Here is a 16,426-nt window from a genome sequence, read left to right as displayed (position 1 = left end):
GAATATTAATTATTATAATTTTGCATTCAATAATAAGGTATCCATTATCCCTTTACTATAATATGTTGGATTCATGTTAATGTGTATTTGAAGAAATTTTAATTTGTGGGGGAAAATTAAACAAACTACATATAATATGTCTAATCGACCCCCCCCTGCAGTACCTCTGCAGACCCCTAGGGGAGACCTGTGGTGTGGGAGGTATCTGCAGAAGTGGGATGAGGAGACACATTTTACCTTTTGTCTTTGAAATAAAATGACTGCAGAAGGAAAGGCCATCAGCAGTCTGTAGCACCAGGATTTTAAATGAAATAGTTTTTGATTCATAAAAACCTAAGGCGTCCTGAAACCTTAATATGGTTTTAAAAAAAAATACTTCCTGAGTATTATCAGAAAAACTCACTAAGCTGATACGTTTGTTTGGTACTGGGGGCATTTGCTCTTGATTACTGAGATGGACTTTACTACTTAGACTATCAGATATCAGCCTTTCAAAACTATTCAAGTTTCATATTACGGCATGATCTCGAAGCCAAGCCCATACATAACCCCACACTAATAATACATAATAAATCAGTTATGTCTCTGTTATGTGTACTGTAGAGTGCTGAGTCTATCACAAAAATCACATTATTTATGAATTAATTATTGATGAATCATCTGAGTTGCTGAAAATCTCAGTTTTTTTTTTTACTGCAGCTGCCCTGCAGTCTATCACTGAAGGGCAGCTTGGAAGTCATACTCAATGCTGCGCCATGAAACACCCTGTATTTCTGTATACGTCACACACACACACACACTAAAATCTACGAGATCTAGCCGCTAGCACATCTCGTGCACAGTTCCTCACCCATTCCAGCCTTTCTTTGGAACAAAGAAACATGACTCCCTCATTCTCTAAGCCACTCATTTGGTGTGGTTTCTCTCCCTCCCTCCTCCTCCTCCTCCTCCTCCTCCTCATCATCATTCTTCGCTGCTTCCTCCTCTTGCATCTCTGCCGGCTTCATTCAGCGTATGGGCAAGGAGGGGGGGGGGACACAGAGGAGAAAAAAAAAAAGAAACGAGACAGAAAACGACAAAAATGAACACGCCGATGAGTGTCAGTGAGTGGAGGTAAATACAGAGACAGATATATAATCTATATATCCATATGAAAGGGGAGGAGAGCAGATAGGAGACAGGGCTGGTGATCGAGGCTGAGCCGTGTGAACGATGGAGTGAAGGCGTTTGTGAATGGCATTTTCGAGGCGAGTGACATTTGGAGCTTTCGGTGGGGAGAGCAGGATCAAAGCGTGCTCGCATCCACTTCAATGAGAGGAGATACCTCATTCACACTCGAGCACAAAACAGAAACACGCACATGTGCAAAAGAAGGAAAGGACGAACACGTGGCTCAGCAGACTCATCTTACAGCAAATTATAGAACGTAGCATTTCTTAATTTGTTGGTGTGTGTGTGTGAGAACACGGAGATCTACCTTGGTTTTGTGGCTCTGCTCCGTACCCAGCCCAGACCCGGGCGTGTGCAGCTCCTTGGACACCACGCACAAGAACTCAGCCTGGTCCTCGGTGCCGTAGCTGTACGACGAGCCGATGTTCACCATCTGAAAGGAGAGAGAGGCGCGGGAAGGACGCACAGGGGGAGAGGGGGGCAGAGACAGGGAGACAAAAGTGAGTGTCAGGAAGGTTTAGACTTCACAGCAGAGAAAACAGACAGAAAGTGGCCGAGAGAGCTGAGATCCCACAGTGAAGCAGGGAAAGGTTATTGTGCCCATGCATGGAGTGTCGGGGGGGGGCGGGGGGAGAGACTTCTACACAGCCGTGGACTCAGCGACAAGTTTTGTTTACGAGTGGGAAGAGCGAAACTAGCGCCGGGCAGCTTCTCCTGGAAAATGTGCGCAAATCACAGCTGTGCAGCATGCGGGGGAGCCGGGTGGAGGAGAGGGAGGAGAGGAGGGGGGAGGGAGGGGGGTCTGAATGTGATCGGCACGTCACATGTGTAACTAACCGATTTAAACTCTCATCAGGCTCTTAGCTTCGAGTCGGCGTAGCCGCTACTGCAGAGGGCATTAAATAATTAGACTTGAATCTGGAGGCCAAGCGTTCTACTTCAATATTAAATATCATCAGGAGTTTTCACACCGTTGGCTATGAAGTGTTTAATATTCACGCTCCACACTTGTAATGGTTTAGCCTAGTTTTAGAGGGCAGCTAACCACTTACTGTGCACACTCCACAGACTACACGATGAAAACACTTAAAACTTTCATTCTGAACTAATTGAAAACAGCATTAATAAATGATCGGATCAGTTTAGTCTTCATTAATCCGTTTTGCCGAAACAAACCCACAACCGTGTTGTGTTTAACTGTGTCTGTGCTCAGTAGCCCGGCGTCTTTATGCACTTGTTTAGACGCAGAATGAGGAACCTTAAAGGAACCGGTGCGTAAGATTTAGCATTCCGCTCATAAAGCAGAGACTGCAACAAACTGAATCCCTCTCGCTCTCTTCCAAGCGTGTGGGAGAACCTACAGAGGAAATCTGTAAAAGGTGTTTGGTTTGTGTGCTCTGGACGACAGTGGATTCATGGCAGCCTCTGTGCACTGTGTACATCTAAGGTTCATTCGAAGGTGAGAGACGCAGATTCATATTTACACACTGATGTGTTTAAAGCTCACACTGGCCTGGGTTTGAGTTTTACTATATATACATATATATATCAAGTATTAAGATGGGGAGTGCAGACAGCAAGGCTCGGGTCAGGGCCAAGGGGTCAGACCAGGGGTCAGGTTTGAAGGGTCAGCAGCAGCGTGAGTCCAACCCACAGTCCAGAGCAGTCCGGTGCGGGGCTTTCTGCAGGCGCGCACGCTGACCTGCTCAAACTTCCAGCCGTCTGACATCGTGGAGACCATCTGGGTCAGCTCCTCCTCCTGACACTGCAACACCCGGTAGACGTGTTTGGGGGGCACCTGCTGGGGAAAGACGGAGAGGAGGGGGTGAGGAGAGGGGTCATCTTCAGCGTCGGAACCATTTTAATGCTTTTATACTGCTATATTTTACAGATCTTGCAAAGCCACGTTAAGCAACGCAAATAAACTGTTGCAGTTGTATTTTATATGCTGCATGACTTAAAATGGCTCGAGGGTAAAAAGCCGGCCCTCAATGACTTAATTTGGTTTTTAAAAAACCCTTTTAAAAGTGAGAAAAAGAGAAAAGACACAATGTGGTCGTGGGCCGGTGACAAAGCCGCCGCTTCCACTTTCAGGCCTCGGCACCGTATTCAACTCGGGGCTATCACAAGCAGGGAGTCCAGCGAAACGCGCTGGGACACGGCGTAAGTAGGAGTATTATTAGAGAGGGCAGAGCCATTATGTAAGAGCGAGTGCAACCATCGTGAGAAAAAGAAAAGAAAAAAAAAAGACAGAGTCTCTCCAGAGCAGAACACAGGCACAAATGAAACGAGAGAAAACTGCTGGAACACGGAGTACCAGCAGCGTACACACGGAACCACTACAAGCGTTGGATGCGTCGTAGCGTGATTTAATAACGCGATTCAGGCCCGCGGGCTCTGTGTTTACCTGCGTAGCTTTGGAGTCCCTCTCGATGATCCGCTCCTTAATCAGCTTGATCAGTGGAGTGATGTTGTAAAACTCCGCCTCCTCCAGGACACCTTGGAGACGGAAAGAAACACACAACTCAGCTGATGTGTGACCCGGCGGTGCAGTGGTTGTAAGACACACTGTATCCCCTCTGTGCCAAGTGAACTCAAGTAACCCCTCATCGTGTTACAAGAGGAAACCGAGTATTAACAGTGTCACGCTGTAACTATGATATTTAATCTCCGAATTAATATTATATTACTACTCGTGTTACTTTAATCCGTTAACTACTCCTGTGAGGCTCCAGTACTATTACTTCCAGCTAGTGTTTTATCATTACTGTTGGCAGTTTCTGGTTTCAGCTATATTTGTTTGATTCAACACCATGTACTTTGCATTTTATCATCATTACTGAATTCTGCTGTAGTGAACCAAAAACAGATCCTTTGTTGGAAGCCAATTACTAATCTGCATATGCAGTATTTACTGTATGTGTTAACATTAAGGTAGTACATGATAATTCATGTCTACACAGCCTTAGACAAACTCTAGAGTGAAAGCATATGAGACCTTCTTCAGCGAGCTCCTTGTTGTAGACCAGTTTGCCGTGCCTCAGGTAGTTCAGGATGGGGCCGAAGTATGTGGGGTCTCTGTCAATCACATAGGCTCCTGTCTCATCCTGTTACAGAGGAGCAGTCAGAGGCAGACAGAAAGAAGACACGAGTCCGTTATGACGTTCACAACATCTCATGTGATATACTTTCATCATCTTTTCCTGCGTTTTAATCATGAACCAACCTTTCAGTGGTTTTAATGTTATGCCTGATCGGTGTGTGTCAACATGTTAACTTGTGCTGTTTCATTCTGTGCTTGTGTGTAACTTTAAGCCATTCCCCCAACATAACATTGGCTATTTTTATTTTCCTTCCCCAAGCAAATTACCGCCATCAAGAAAAAAAAACAAAAAAACAAACTCAACTAAACGAATTTATAAACAGCTGTTCAACCCACTCTGAAGCAACGACGACCGGTTGCTATGCACGCCTGCAAACCTCCACACTGCAGTTTGTAGTAAGAGGAGAAATTCTGAGATAAATATAGAGCGAGACAGTCCGGAAGATGGAAATCTGTTCTGCTTGCAGCAGCGAGAAGAGGAGAACGACTTTGTCCTCTTCCTCCTCAATCTTCTGAGGAGCCGTTGCCAAGTGCGAGACGTGAAACGAATGCCCGCAAACAAGGAAGTCTACAAAAACAAATGATTCGTACGAAAAGCTCGGCGAGGGAAGGAGCGGGGGAGAAAAAGACGAAAAGGCAAAGCATGGGGGGGGGGGGAGAACGGAGAACAACCATCCGCACACGAGCACGTGACCTTTTCTGTAACGTACAGTATTCTCTATTTTTAGAAAGCTGGCTAGCTGGAGGACAACATCCTGGTTGGCTAGTTCCATCTGAAATATGCAGCGCTGCCTCTCCAGATCAGATGTACATAATGAAGCAGAACACTAAAATAAACTTCCACGGTGACGTCGTAGCAATAATGGGACGATTTATCGTTTGTGAGAATAACAGCTGGACCTTTTTGCAGCTTAGAATCCAGCAGAAAAATAAATGTGCACAGTGCATTTTATTTTTTTTTTTTAATGTTAAACCCTGCTGTTATTCCCTTCAGAGATTCCTGCCACAAAGAAGCAGCGGGACGGAGAAGAAACCGGTTACACGCGCGACAACAAGCTGCTTCTCTCCGCGTCCAGGCTACTTCTGACAAGCCAACCCGGCTGTTATGTCACGACCACCGGCTCTCTAATGTATACGAACATCCTCCCCCTGCGCTCCCTCTCGATTAAAACATGGGGAGCACAGCTCGCTTTTAGAGCAGAACTCACAGAAAGGCGCCACCGCTGGAGAAATCCACGAGAAGACGTCTGAAAAGGAGTCGAGAAAATAACAGCAGGGGCAGGTGGGAGCTGTGTGAAAGGAATACGTGGCTGATTATGTCAGAGGAGAAGACTGGAAGACGTCCATTTACTTTGGTTCTTGCGTTAAAAAGCAACCAGCCCCCTCACACTTTTAACTCTTCTCTTCTACAGAGTGCAGCTTCTGCTGACCAGCAGTCAGCTGCTCATGTGTACATCAACATTTTCTGACTCCATTAGTGGATCAGAAAAAGAGAAGTCCGTCCACGCGAATGAGTCTTCAGGCTGCTTAGTGAAGCAACAAAGACACAGCCTCAGCCTCCAGCACCGTTTTCTACAGATGCGCGCTGAGGCTTTTATTAGGGGGTTCTGCACACGCACAATGCAGCGCGCTGCAATTTTTATGACCCTCTATTATTTAATGAAAACCTCCAAAAACACGTGAGAAACTGTACATTGTTGAAACAACGCTGAACATATACAAGGACCCACTGTTCATCTCACACCAGAGTTTCTCCGTTAGCGAAGGAGATTTAGTCAAATCGAATGTGAAACTTTAACGTTTGAACGTGTTTGAACACGCAGCAAAAATTTTTAAATGTGTAAAAGTTCAAATACTCAGCCTGAGGCTTATATCTAAACCACCTGCTGGGGATTTTTTTTGTTTTTTCATTTTCATTTCTTTATCTAATTAGGGATCTGAAATATTAAACTCCCACCTCAGCTCCACCCCTTTAATGTTGGAGTTTATCTGTACAGTAGTTTTATTCTATGGAAACGGCTTCTTTTACTTCCTCGGATGAACCTGGAGGAAGGGCCACTTGTTCTCTGAATGGTTGGAAGATGGGACCAGAGGGGGCTGATTGCACTCAAGTCCTGGCAGGTGCCGCCGCCGTCGCTCTATTTCACGCCCTCCTCCTCATTGGTGGCGGCCTCCGTGACGGGGATGCCAGGGCGTCCTCTCTCTGTGAGTTCTCTCGCACAGTTTTAAAATTCAAACAGATGTATTAAATAGAAAGTATAATCCATTTAACCTGGGGTTAAACTAAGCCGCTGTAGCTTCATTTCGAGATATTGAAAGGGGCACAGGGACTTATGTGCGCCATCCGCGATTTGCATGGGATACGTCAAAGCACTGCAGTGCCAGGAATGTCGAAAATAGCCTGAACTCGAACGTCGAAAGTGTGGGAATAAACAGAGACGGAGCGAGCTGCACGGTTACTGAATGTGAAACTGGCCACGACTGTGACACGGCATCTCACACACGGTCTCCAACGAAGATTCGCTGACTTTACGATCCCAAAACAACAAGACGGCAGCGGCAGTGTTTGGACTATCACGGTGAGTTTAGTCTGATTCTTGGTTGGTGTTCGGAGTCACTTCTCCCCTCCCCCTCCAACAATGACGTGTAGACTCATCAACTGATTCAAAAAATATTAATATTAAATATTAATTGATTTTCTGATTGAGTCAGCATGATGCTCAGCAATCACTCACAATCAGTCGATATTTTAAATCGATCCAAAACAGCCTCATTGGGACTTGTCCACGCACAGACACTAGTGATCACACATGCGTGGCGCCCAGAGAGCTGTTTGGAGGGTTTAGGAGTTTTCTCAAGGCACCTCAACCGCGGACATAGAGAGGTTTCAGTTCGCAAACAGTAATTATTTAGTCTAAACCAATCCCAAAAATAAATACAGAATCAGGCAGTCATTGGAATATGTATCATTTTCTGCAGCGAAAACACATTTTTGAATGATCAACGCGTTGCCGCCCAAATCATCTGGGGGCAGAACCGTCCTCGACCCCCATCTCTTCAAATTCAGCCATCTTAAGACGAGCTGCTCCCAGCGTGAGACATGAAATGAATACAGCCAACGAGGACAAAAGCAAATGGATGGATTCGGACTGTACGGCAGTGTGCGGGACAGCGAGTGGATTAAAAAGCAAAAAACAAACGTAAAAGGCGGACAAGTCCAAACACCGAATAACCGAGCGGGAAACGTAAAGACGCGCACGCTGAGACAAAAGATGGAGAAAAAACACAGCGGCTGTGAGAGACACAAAGAGTGAACAGAGGCAGGATGGAGGGATGTGGGATGCGATATGAAGACCAAGTGAGGCACTGTGTCACTGATGTGTGTGTGTGTGTGTGTGTGTGTGTGTGTGGGGCTGAACTGAAAAAATCACAGTGATTAGAGCGTAGCGAGGCTGTGACTGCAGCGCGGAGCATAGACAGAGACAAGCGCACACATAAACACAGCCCATCCTAAATAAGCGGAGCTGCAGGGGAAGACAGAGCGACGCCTTATCAACGTGACTTGACTTGACAGTGTGGGCATGACGGCACTGGGGGGGGGGGGCTTACTCAATGTGTCAGAGCCACGCTTTCCTTCACTTAAAAACACCACTTGCATTTGTTCATTATGAAAAAAAAAAAAAAAACCTGTTGGCAGCTCAGGTAGATTATTTACATTTCTAGTCATCATTTTGCCGATATCCCATATCCAAACATACAAAAGTGAAAATGAAATATCAGGGCAAATGGTCCTTGAGCCGCGTGCTGATGCATCACTGGAATAAAGCTTCATTCACTTCGAGGAACATTTCCTGGACATATGACTAATCGTTCTGCGTATTTTATATCTGCGCGTTGCAACAGACTGAAACAGCCTGATGGTTTCAAAGCGAGACATTTAACACCAGTACGGCATTGATCAACATTTGTTCACACGGACACTATTCGACTAATAGTCTGAATCCCGCGTACGTTTGCCCAAGGCGCAGTCGATGTCCGATAGCATGTCAAGTTTCAGGAAACATTCCACCAAAACCAGTTATTCAAAGAAGTGTCGAAATGATGAACAGGTCGAATGAAGTCCGCAGAGCTGTCGTCTTTTTTTAACGAATGAACTCAGTGTTGTTGATAAAGCTGGGAAACGAGCAGTCTTCTTGTTTTGTCATATTTCTGGGAAACGTTGTGCTCATAAAGTTCCCCGTTCTGACTGATTCTTTCATTCATCTGTCATCAGGATGATTTTAAATATCGTCCATGTGAACTGAGTTTTAGAGGTTAAGTTTGTAACGTGGGTGATTATCTTTCAGCTGGTAACAGGTTATTTAACCCCAACTGATGCAATGAGTGGCTTCTCATTTCTTAAACAACCATGTGGTAAGACACATCATGTGGTCGTGGAAAAGATGTTGAGAAGGCTCCAATGATTGACATGCATCAAGCAGAGAAAACATCTAAGAAGATTGAAGCAGAAACTGCTAAAACTGGGTTAAGAACTGTCCAACGCGTTATTAAAAACTGGAAGCAGAGTGGGGACCCATCATCTGATGAGTCCAGGTTTAACCTGTTCCAGATTGATGGGGCATCAGGGTAAGAAGAGAGCCAGGGTCTAACTGTACCATGCACCATTATGCCCAGAGAATGAGGTCAGCTGACAACCTGAATGAATGACCGGGTTTTTCCATCAATGGATTTTTTCGGGCATATTCCAAGATAACAACAGCTGGGTTTACATGGCGACTTTTTTCTCATTCCGACTGAAACACTGTGATTGAATGTTTCAGGTCAGCTGTTTACATGTGAGGTGATCTGTTCCGACGTGACGTTTACATGCACCACTACTTTTAATTGGGCTGGTTTAGCCTTAAAGTAGCCGGTCTCCGATCTCTGCTTCAATTAATTCTTGATGGACCTTTTTAAACGGTTCATTATTTCTATTTTTTGTGTGCGATAATGTCTAGTTCTTTCAGAGTCATTAAAAACAAGCTCTCCGCGGCGCCGCAGACCAGTTGAGGAAACGTCACTCGAATGTCACTGCGCATTTACGTCAAGACGGAGCATTTCTAGACAGGATGGAGGCTGACTTCATTCCGTTTCACCGTTTACATGACATCTGATTGGTTTGGGAAAAGGAATATTTTACCCCTGTGAAACCGAATGAAGAACCAATTGTAATCGGAACATATGCCTCCATGTAAACCCAGCTAATGCCAGGATTCATGGGGCTCAGACTGTGAAAGACTAGTTAATTTTCACACATGGATCGGCCTCCACAGAGTCCAGACCTTAACCCCAGTGAGAATCTTAACGTGACGTACTGGAGAAGGGTTTGTGCCAGATTCTCCAATCATCAAAAACAAGATCTTGGTGAAAAATGAACACAGCACTGGATGGAAATAAACCTTGTGACATTGCAGAAGCTTCTTATCGAAGCTGGAATCAAAGTAAAAGGCGGCCCAGCGAAATATTAAAGCGTGTGACCCTTTTTTTTCGGCCAGGCAGTGTAAGGCAGGTCTTTTCGGCTGTTGGCAAGACAGCGGCTGTAGTTGGTGAGTTAATGGTTTACAGAGCATTTGTTCAGGGAAATAGACTGAGACTCCGCGGCATCTCCCTGTAGAGAGGCAGAGGTAAAGACGTCCCGGGGGCTATCACCAATATCCAAACAAAAGCCATGTTCACTTACCAAGACACACACACGCACGCCTGCCAGCCCGTCTATCAGCACTCTGCGGCTTGACCACAAGCCGTGTTAACGCATCAGCTGACTGACGATGGAAAAATGTGAAAATGCATAATGAGTAATGTTAGCTGCTTGTTGTATTTACATGCTGTAACCGCAGCGCATGTGTTTCGGCAGCACTGTGTGTGTTGCTCAAGAGGTCGGTTTCAGAGAAACCGGGCCAGATGCTCCATTTGCTGGTTGATTCAACACAATACACAAAAACCCGTCTCAATCGATCAATGCCGTCGAGCTTGTCTCAGAAAGCGCTGGCACAGCAACCTTGGGAAAAATCAGGGCATGCTGGAATTCATGCTGGTTTTATTCCTTTTGTCAAAATTTTAGACAAATATTTAGAGAAGACAGAGAGAAAGAGAACTGTGAAAGATGGAAAGTTACAGCCTGTTTTTAGTGCCAGTTTTTTAGTAGTTCGCTTTTGATTTAGCGGTTTCACTTGGTACATTGCATTTTAATGACTATATACAGAGATTCATTTTAATATACACATTTTGTGTTAGGCTCGGGCTGGTGATGTAAATCTGATCTAACGGGACGGGGGCAGGACTTGTGAGAAAACCCTAGACACAAGTGTGATTTCTAACTCGGGATCGGACCAATTTATCATATGTGGGATCACAGGTGGCCTGACTGAACCGCTGACTCCTCTGTGATGGTGACACTTTGGGGTGTGGGAGGCTCCAAAGTGATAAAAATATCCAGTTTTATGTGTCTCCGCTCTTTGCCAGGTGAACGAGACGGCGCCGTGGACGAAAGAAAACATGTCCACTCTTTCCTCGCGAATGCAAATCACACCTTTGCGAGAACACAGAGTGCATTTTCTCCCTGCGTCTAAACTGCCTCATTTTCAGCTGATTTAAGCGCTTAAGTCAACGGCGAAACAGTCGAGAGAATTATTGAAAACAGATGGTAACAAAGTGGAGAGATCACACAACTTTAAATACAGTCAAAACCTTTTGCTCCAGCGTTGCTTTCTGGATCACTAGTCTTGGCCGCCGCCTCACACGTTATCAGCCAACTCACAGCACAGATGAAGGCATGATGCGAGTACAGGCATGGGGTGGAATTCGTGCTGGAACTGTGAGATGGGACGAGTCCAAAGAAAAAAAAGAAAAACTGGCTAGACAACCTATTATAGAAACTCTCCTGCACCGCAATCACTACTATGAATCAAGCAGTGGACGGTGACAATGGTGATGCTGTTATTGTGGTTTTTAGTAAGCAAGCATCCGCCGTGCAGCCGATATCACCCGAGTATCAGCGCTGAATCTTTAGCCACATAATGTAATTGGCTCTGGTTGGCATGAGGGCAGCTCGGGCCGCATTAACAGAGGCCAGCCCCGGGTTTGGCTTTGGCTGAGAGGGCCGGGCAGCTGAGTGGTAGTAATCTCATTAAAACAATCACACATGTGCAGTGCAGACCGTGCCCACACCAGGGTTTAAAAACAGCCAAGGACCCCCCGAGCAGAGGCTTGATTAGGTCAGCGAATGAGAGGGGGGCTCCTGCACGGATAAGATCGGCTTCTCTCCTGAGTGAGAAAAGAAAACGCTCCGGCTGGACTGCAGCGAAGTGTGTGATTCAGCTTCAGATTGCTCTATGTACTCGAGAACCTGAGCAGCATGGTGTCTGCTGACACGAGTCCCTTCAAAGGCACTTCAATGTGTATTATATATATATATTTATATGGCTTTGGATTTGTCTTCAATTTACTCTTGTTCTAATTGAACAAAGAACATTGAAAGAAGTCAACGGCTGTGTTTTCATTACATGTTTTTGCAAAATATAAGCAGTATTTCTGAAGTTTCAATAAAGTACAATTGGGCTTTGTACATATTTCCATCGAAAGGTGTTTGTGAATGAGCTGTAACTCTCGTAAAGTCTCACACGAGACTTCACTTTGAGGAAGATGGCTTTAAAATTAACTGCATCACATGACACCCCTGCATCATCTCCTGAGACATGGAATTGCGTTTTAGTGTTTTAGTGATATTAGAGTTTTTTTTTTTTTAAATGGGTGTTTCCATTAGCAGTTTTTTTATTGCGATATTTAGGTTTTGCACATTTCTGGGGGGTAATGGATCATAGCAACTGATAGCATTTAGCAGTCACCCACATCCAGGCCATAATACTGCGGCCACAGCATGGTTTGTGGATACAGATTTGACAGCATCACCATCTTGGCTTCTATAGAGCCAGAGGTGAGGATGTTTGAACAGAAGGGAGGAGCTGGTGTGGAGTGAAGGGTGGATCTGACTAAGAACCTGGGTGAGGCCTGTTAACCGCTCTGGGTAAGACATTTTAATCAAGCTGAGCATGCTCCCAATCACACCTCTCTTAGTAGCTACAGTTTAGCCTTTAGGGCTGCTGATCAAGAACAGTTCACTCATGTTAGCAGCATAATTACTTCTTGAAAAATATTACTACTAGTCACCACTTATGCACAATCAGTAGTATAGCTTCCATCATACATACAGTCAATGATCCTAACACGTCAGAGCTAGTTAATTTCAATCAATCTATTACTTTCAAGTTGGGGTGCAAGAACCGGTACCATCTAAGAACCCGATGCAAATGTTCCAATCCATCACAAACTTTCTACAAAACTGAATCATAGCAGAGAGAGAGAAAAAAAATGGTACAACTGAACTCAAGGCAAGTGGTAAAGAGTTATATTTATGTTTCTGACTAAGACCGGACCCACCTCAGAAGGACCATAAAGTGAGACTTAATTTCACAGAAGAAGAAATACGACAAAAGTGACACTGATTCTACAATTTTCAAGAGCTACCGCACTGCCGCAACTGACCAAGGATCACGAAGGGAACTGAAGAGGAACAAAACACAAAACCTACTTCAATTTCAATGGCATCGGTGTCACTAAAATCTCTTCAGCTGCCATTCATGGACGTTTTTTTAATTGAGGCGAGTTCGTTCACCTCTGAGCAATTACCGTGGCTACCGTCTGCATTGGTGCGATGTGTTGTTGTCGGCCGATATTATGATCTGACCCAATGCTTAGCAGGCAGTGCGCGCTGGCTGGTCTCTAATGTTAACCGTCATGTGTTAGCACAAGTTTGACCGGTCAACAAGCTGCACGTGGTGTTGAAGAAGACAGACGAACGCGCATCTGTGTTGATTTTGTGGAGAAATGCTGAATTCATGGACGAGACAGATTTTTTTTCTCAGCTCACTGGGCGTCCGATCTGTTGTATCTGTCATGCTTGTGTGCCCTCACAGCTGTTAGAATCAGTGTGTATCCCCGATTTAAAGAAACGCTGCCCATCCAGAGATTTCTGATTTACGAAACCTTTTCCTTTTGACTTAAGACTGATTTATGGACAAGCAGCATAACGTGTGTGTTTTTATATTCTCTGCATACAAAACACACACATTTGTTCTTGTATCAGCGCTAAGGAAGCATTAACAACTCACATATTGACATAACACGCATGCACACTTCACAATGGCACCTAAATACAGACAACATGTCTCTCTCTCCGGTGCGTCTATTTATAGTGCAACATGCTTTAAAGTATAAACCCCAAATACTGACTCAGAGAGTGATGCAACCGAGGATCTTGCGCATAAGTCACAACTCAGAGGATTGTTCGGATTTGACATTTAGCGCAAAAATTAATACATTAAAAAAAAAAGGGACAATTCTGAGCGAGTCAGACGCCGAGAGCGAGGACGAGGAGAGGACAGGAATGCTGTAACACCGACGGTGGCGAAAGTGAAGGAAAGCGATGTAGTTGTGCGTTCGCGAGAGGCAGAGAGAGGCGCGGTGTGCGGCTGCGAGTCTTGAGGCGGCGCAGAGGGAGCTCCTGTCAGGTCAGAGCTGAAGGTCACACGGGAAATTTCTTTCCGCGGCGCCTCGCGCTGCAGCAGGGGAACAGACATCACTGCTGTACAAGCAGCAAAAAAACCCCGAAAAAAACAACAACTCCCGGCTCATTTTTTGTGTCTGTTTCCCATTTTTGTCACTTGAAGGAAAAAATTATTCATTTCAATGCTGATTCATTTACAGATTTCAATTCCCAATAATTGTCTGCTATTAATCATGACTGTATATTTATATCAGCAAATAAAACAATGTAATTAGCAAATGAGATTATATGCAGCAAGGGCTTAATGTTATTATAAGCAGATGGCAAAATGTGTGATAATTACACATCAGAAGCGAGTCATACTTTATACTACTACATTATCTGTGTCCAAGCGATGCTGTACTGCATCCCCTCCACAGTAAACCGGTTTTGTGCGTCGTAGCTATGCCATAGCTCTGTGCTGTAGCCTGACGGGCACCTCAGCAGAAATGTAAATACACACTGTGGCAACGCAAGACCACAAGAGCTGTGTCTGAAATACATTTCCTCGTCCACGTCTCTCGGCGGCCGAACGAGGAAAGAAAATTGTCCTTGTGCCTCTCACACACCACCTCCTCAGACGTTTTAGTTAATGCAACTGTTCGACACTTATTAGCTCCAACTGAGAAGACGGCGACCAGCTTTTAGAGAACAACGCATGTACGAACCCCAGATGCTCTCAGCCGCGGTGTCTGCTTCTGTAGATTCAACGAAGACGGACAAACCAAGCTTAAGTGGTCGCCCTTGCATTAGAGTATGAAACAACAGCATCAAGATAGCTTCTCATTTGCGAATGCGTCATCACTTTTTCAATACAACTGTAACAAGTATTTTTTTTAATATTATTTCAGTATTTTTTATCCATGCTTTCCCTTCGTCAGGTGACCGATCACCATGTAATTGTATCATCACTGGCTTGCGTCCGGTCCGGGGGCCTTTAATAAATGTCACCACCAGCGCATTTCCTGTCAGCTTTCCGCGGTGCGGCCTTCTGAAGGCGTACAACACATGTAAATACACCGGTACAGTAGAATAAAACACATCTCCTCCCGCGCTTTATTTTTCCCCATCGTTACTAAGACGAATGACATTTCAGAGAGGAGGATTTCACTAAAATGAGACTTACAGTAGCCTACAGTACCACCCCCCCCCACCCACTTCTCTGTCTGTCACACACATGTACATCAAAGGCTGTGGCAGAATAGAAATCTGCATCATTTATGAGCCTTCGCGGAGCTAACGGTCTGGTTCAGCCTGGTCTACATGTGACACGGTGAGGCATAATACAGCTCTATCTCTCCCTCTCTCTCTCTCTCCCCATACGATGCCAGCTGTACAGCTACCAACTGTGTGGCTCCCTGCAGAAAGAGGAGGCACGTGTTCCTCCATCTGACCTGAGCTACAGTCACACTACAAACTGATGCACAGATGAAGCAGAGGCAGATCCTCATACTGCACAAGCACAGGCACGGTCATTGGCAGTGTCCATGCTTGTTCTGGAGCTGCTGCTATGGATTTCAGATGGCGGAAAAAAACATGTAGATATAGTGTTTGTGAAAAATTAGTCGTCCTCTTAAAGCAGGCGCTACATCTTAATGGATACAGTGCAGGCTTCACAAACTACACACCAGTCAGACTAGAGGGAACCCACGTCTCATACCAAAACAGTGCCTGTTAGAATACACCAAGCACAGACACAATAGCCACTATTAATACATATCAGGGCAAACTTTGACCACCTGTCAGATAACAGCCGTTATCAAGGGAGGATACACTCATCATATTTACATAAAGTCACTAAGTCACTATGCAGGAATGCTGCACGGCGTTGGTGTTGTGTGTTTTTCATCCTGAGCAAATGAAACAGATCCCATTATGATGGAATGCTAGCCAGCTGAGATGTCTACAGGAGTTTGAATATACAGAAGTGGTCAATTTATTAGGAGGTAATAGCTAGTAATACTTATTACCGTGTGTGTAAGGTGCGTGCTGTAATAAGAAACAAAGTAATAGTTTTATTTTGTCCTATGTGGGCTCACCGTGTCTGAGTGCAGGTCCTGCTGCTGGCACAGCCGGTACAGGAACGAAGTTTGCTCCTTGAGGAGGGTCTGCCTCGTGGTGAGGAACACCGTCCCGCCGACGTTCAGCCGGACCCACTTCCCGTTCGTGCCCCCGTTGGGGTTGATGACCGAGCCGTTGCCGAGGCTCTGCGTCGCCGTCCCGCCGGACTCCGTCGCGCTGTCGGTGGCGGAGGTCGCGCTCTCTCCCGCCTCGCTGTCTTTGTTGTTATTGTTGTTGTTGTTGTTGTTGCTGTTGCTGTTGCGGTGGCGGCAGCCGTGGTGCGTCGACAGGGCGGCGACGTCCGCCGGTTCCCGCTGGTCTTCCGCTGTCGTTGCCATTTGGATGAAGGCGCTGGAGGCGAGGTGAAGACGGGCGAGGACGTGCGTTACCGTCCCTGACTGCCGCCTCTGCTGCTTCTTCCCTCGGTTGGTAACCGGGGAAGCTCCGCCCAC

The 16,426-nt window shown here is 45.5% G+C and overlaps 1 protein-coding gene across 3 annotated transcripts in view; it reads right to left on the bottom strand.

The window, feature by feature from the left end:
- The window catches only part of kctd17 (potassium channel tetramerization domain containing 17), a 20,400-nt gene extending 3,974 nt beyond the window's left edge, over window positions 1-16,426 (bottom strand). The window contains exons 1-6 of one of the 3 annotated variants that reach the window (XM_047608761.1): window positions 15,953-16,426; window positions 4,169-4,277; window positions 3,578-3,669; window positions 2,825-2,971; window positions 1,478-1,603; window positions 851-1,001 (exon numbers count right to left, since the gene is read on the bottom strand). In XM_047608761.1, coding sequence (XP_047464717.1) covers window positions 891-1,001; window positions 1,478-1,603; window positions 2,825-2,971; window positions 3,578-3,669; window positions 4,169-4,277; window positions 15,953-16,312 — 945 coding nt within the window. In that variant the 5' untranslated portion in view covers window positions 16,313-16,426 and the 3' untranslated portion in view covers window positions 851-890. The remainder of the gene's footprint in view (window positions 1-850; window positions 1,002-1,477; window positions 1,604-2,824; window positions 2,972-3,577; window positions 3,670-4,168; window positions 4,278-15,952) is intronic. The other 2 variants (XM_047608765.1, XM_047608762.1) reach the window with 2 other exon arrangements.

This window comes from Mugil cephalus, chromosome 16, assembly GCF_022458985.1.
Source record: "Mugil cephalus isolate CIBA_MC_2020 chromosome 16, CIBA_Mcephalus_1.1, whole genome shotgun sequence".
In the NCBI taxonomy this organism is placed as follows: Eukaryota; Metazoa; Chordata; class Actinopteri; order Mugiliformes; family Mugilidae; genus Mugil; species Mugil cephalus.
Note: the sequence above shows the minus strand (reverse complement) of the source record. Positions and strands in the feature narration are given on the sequence as shown.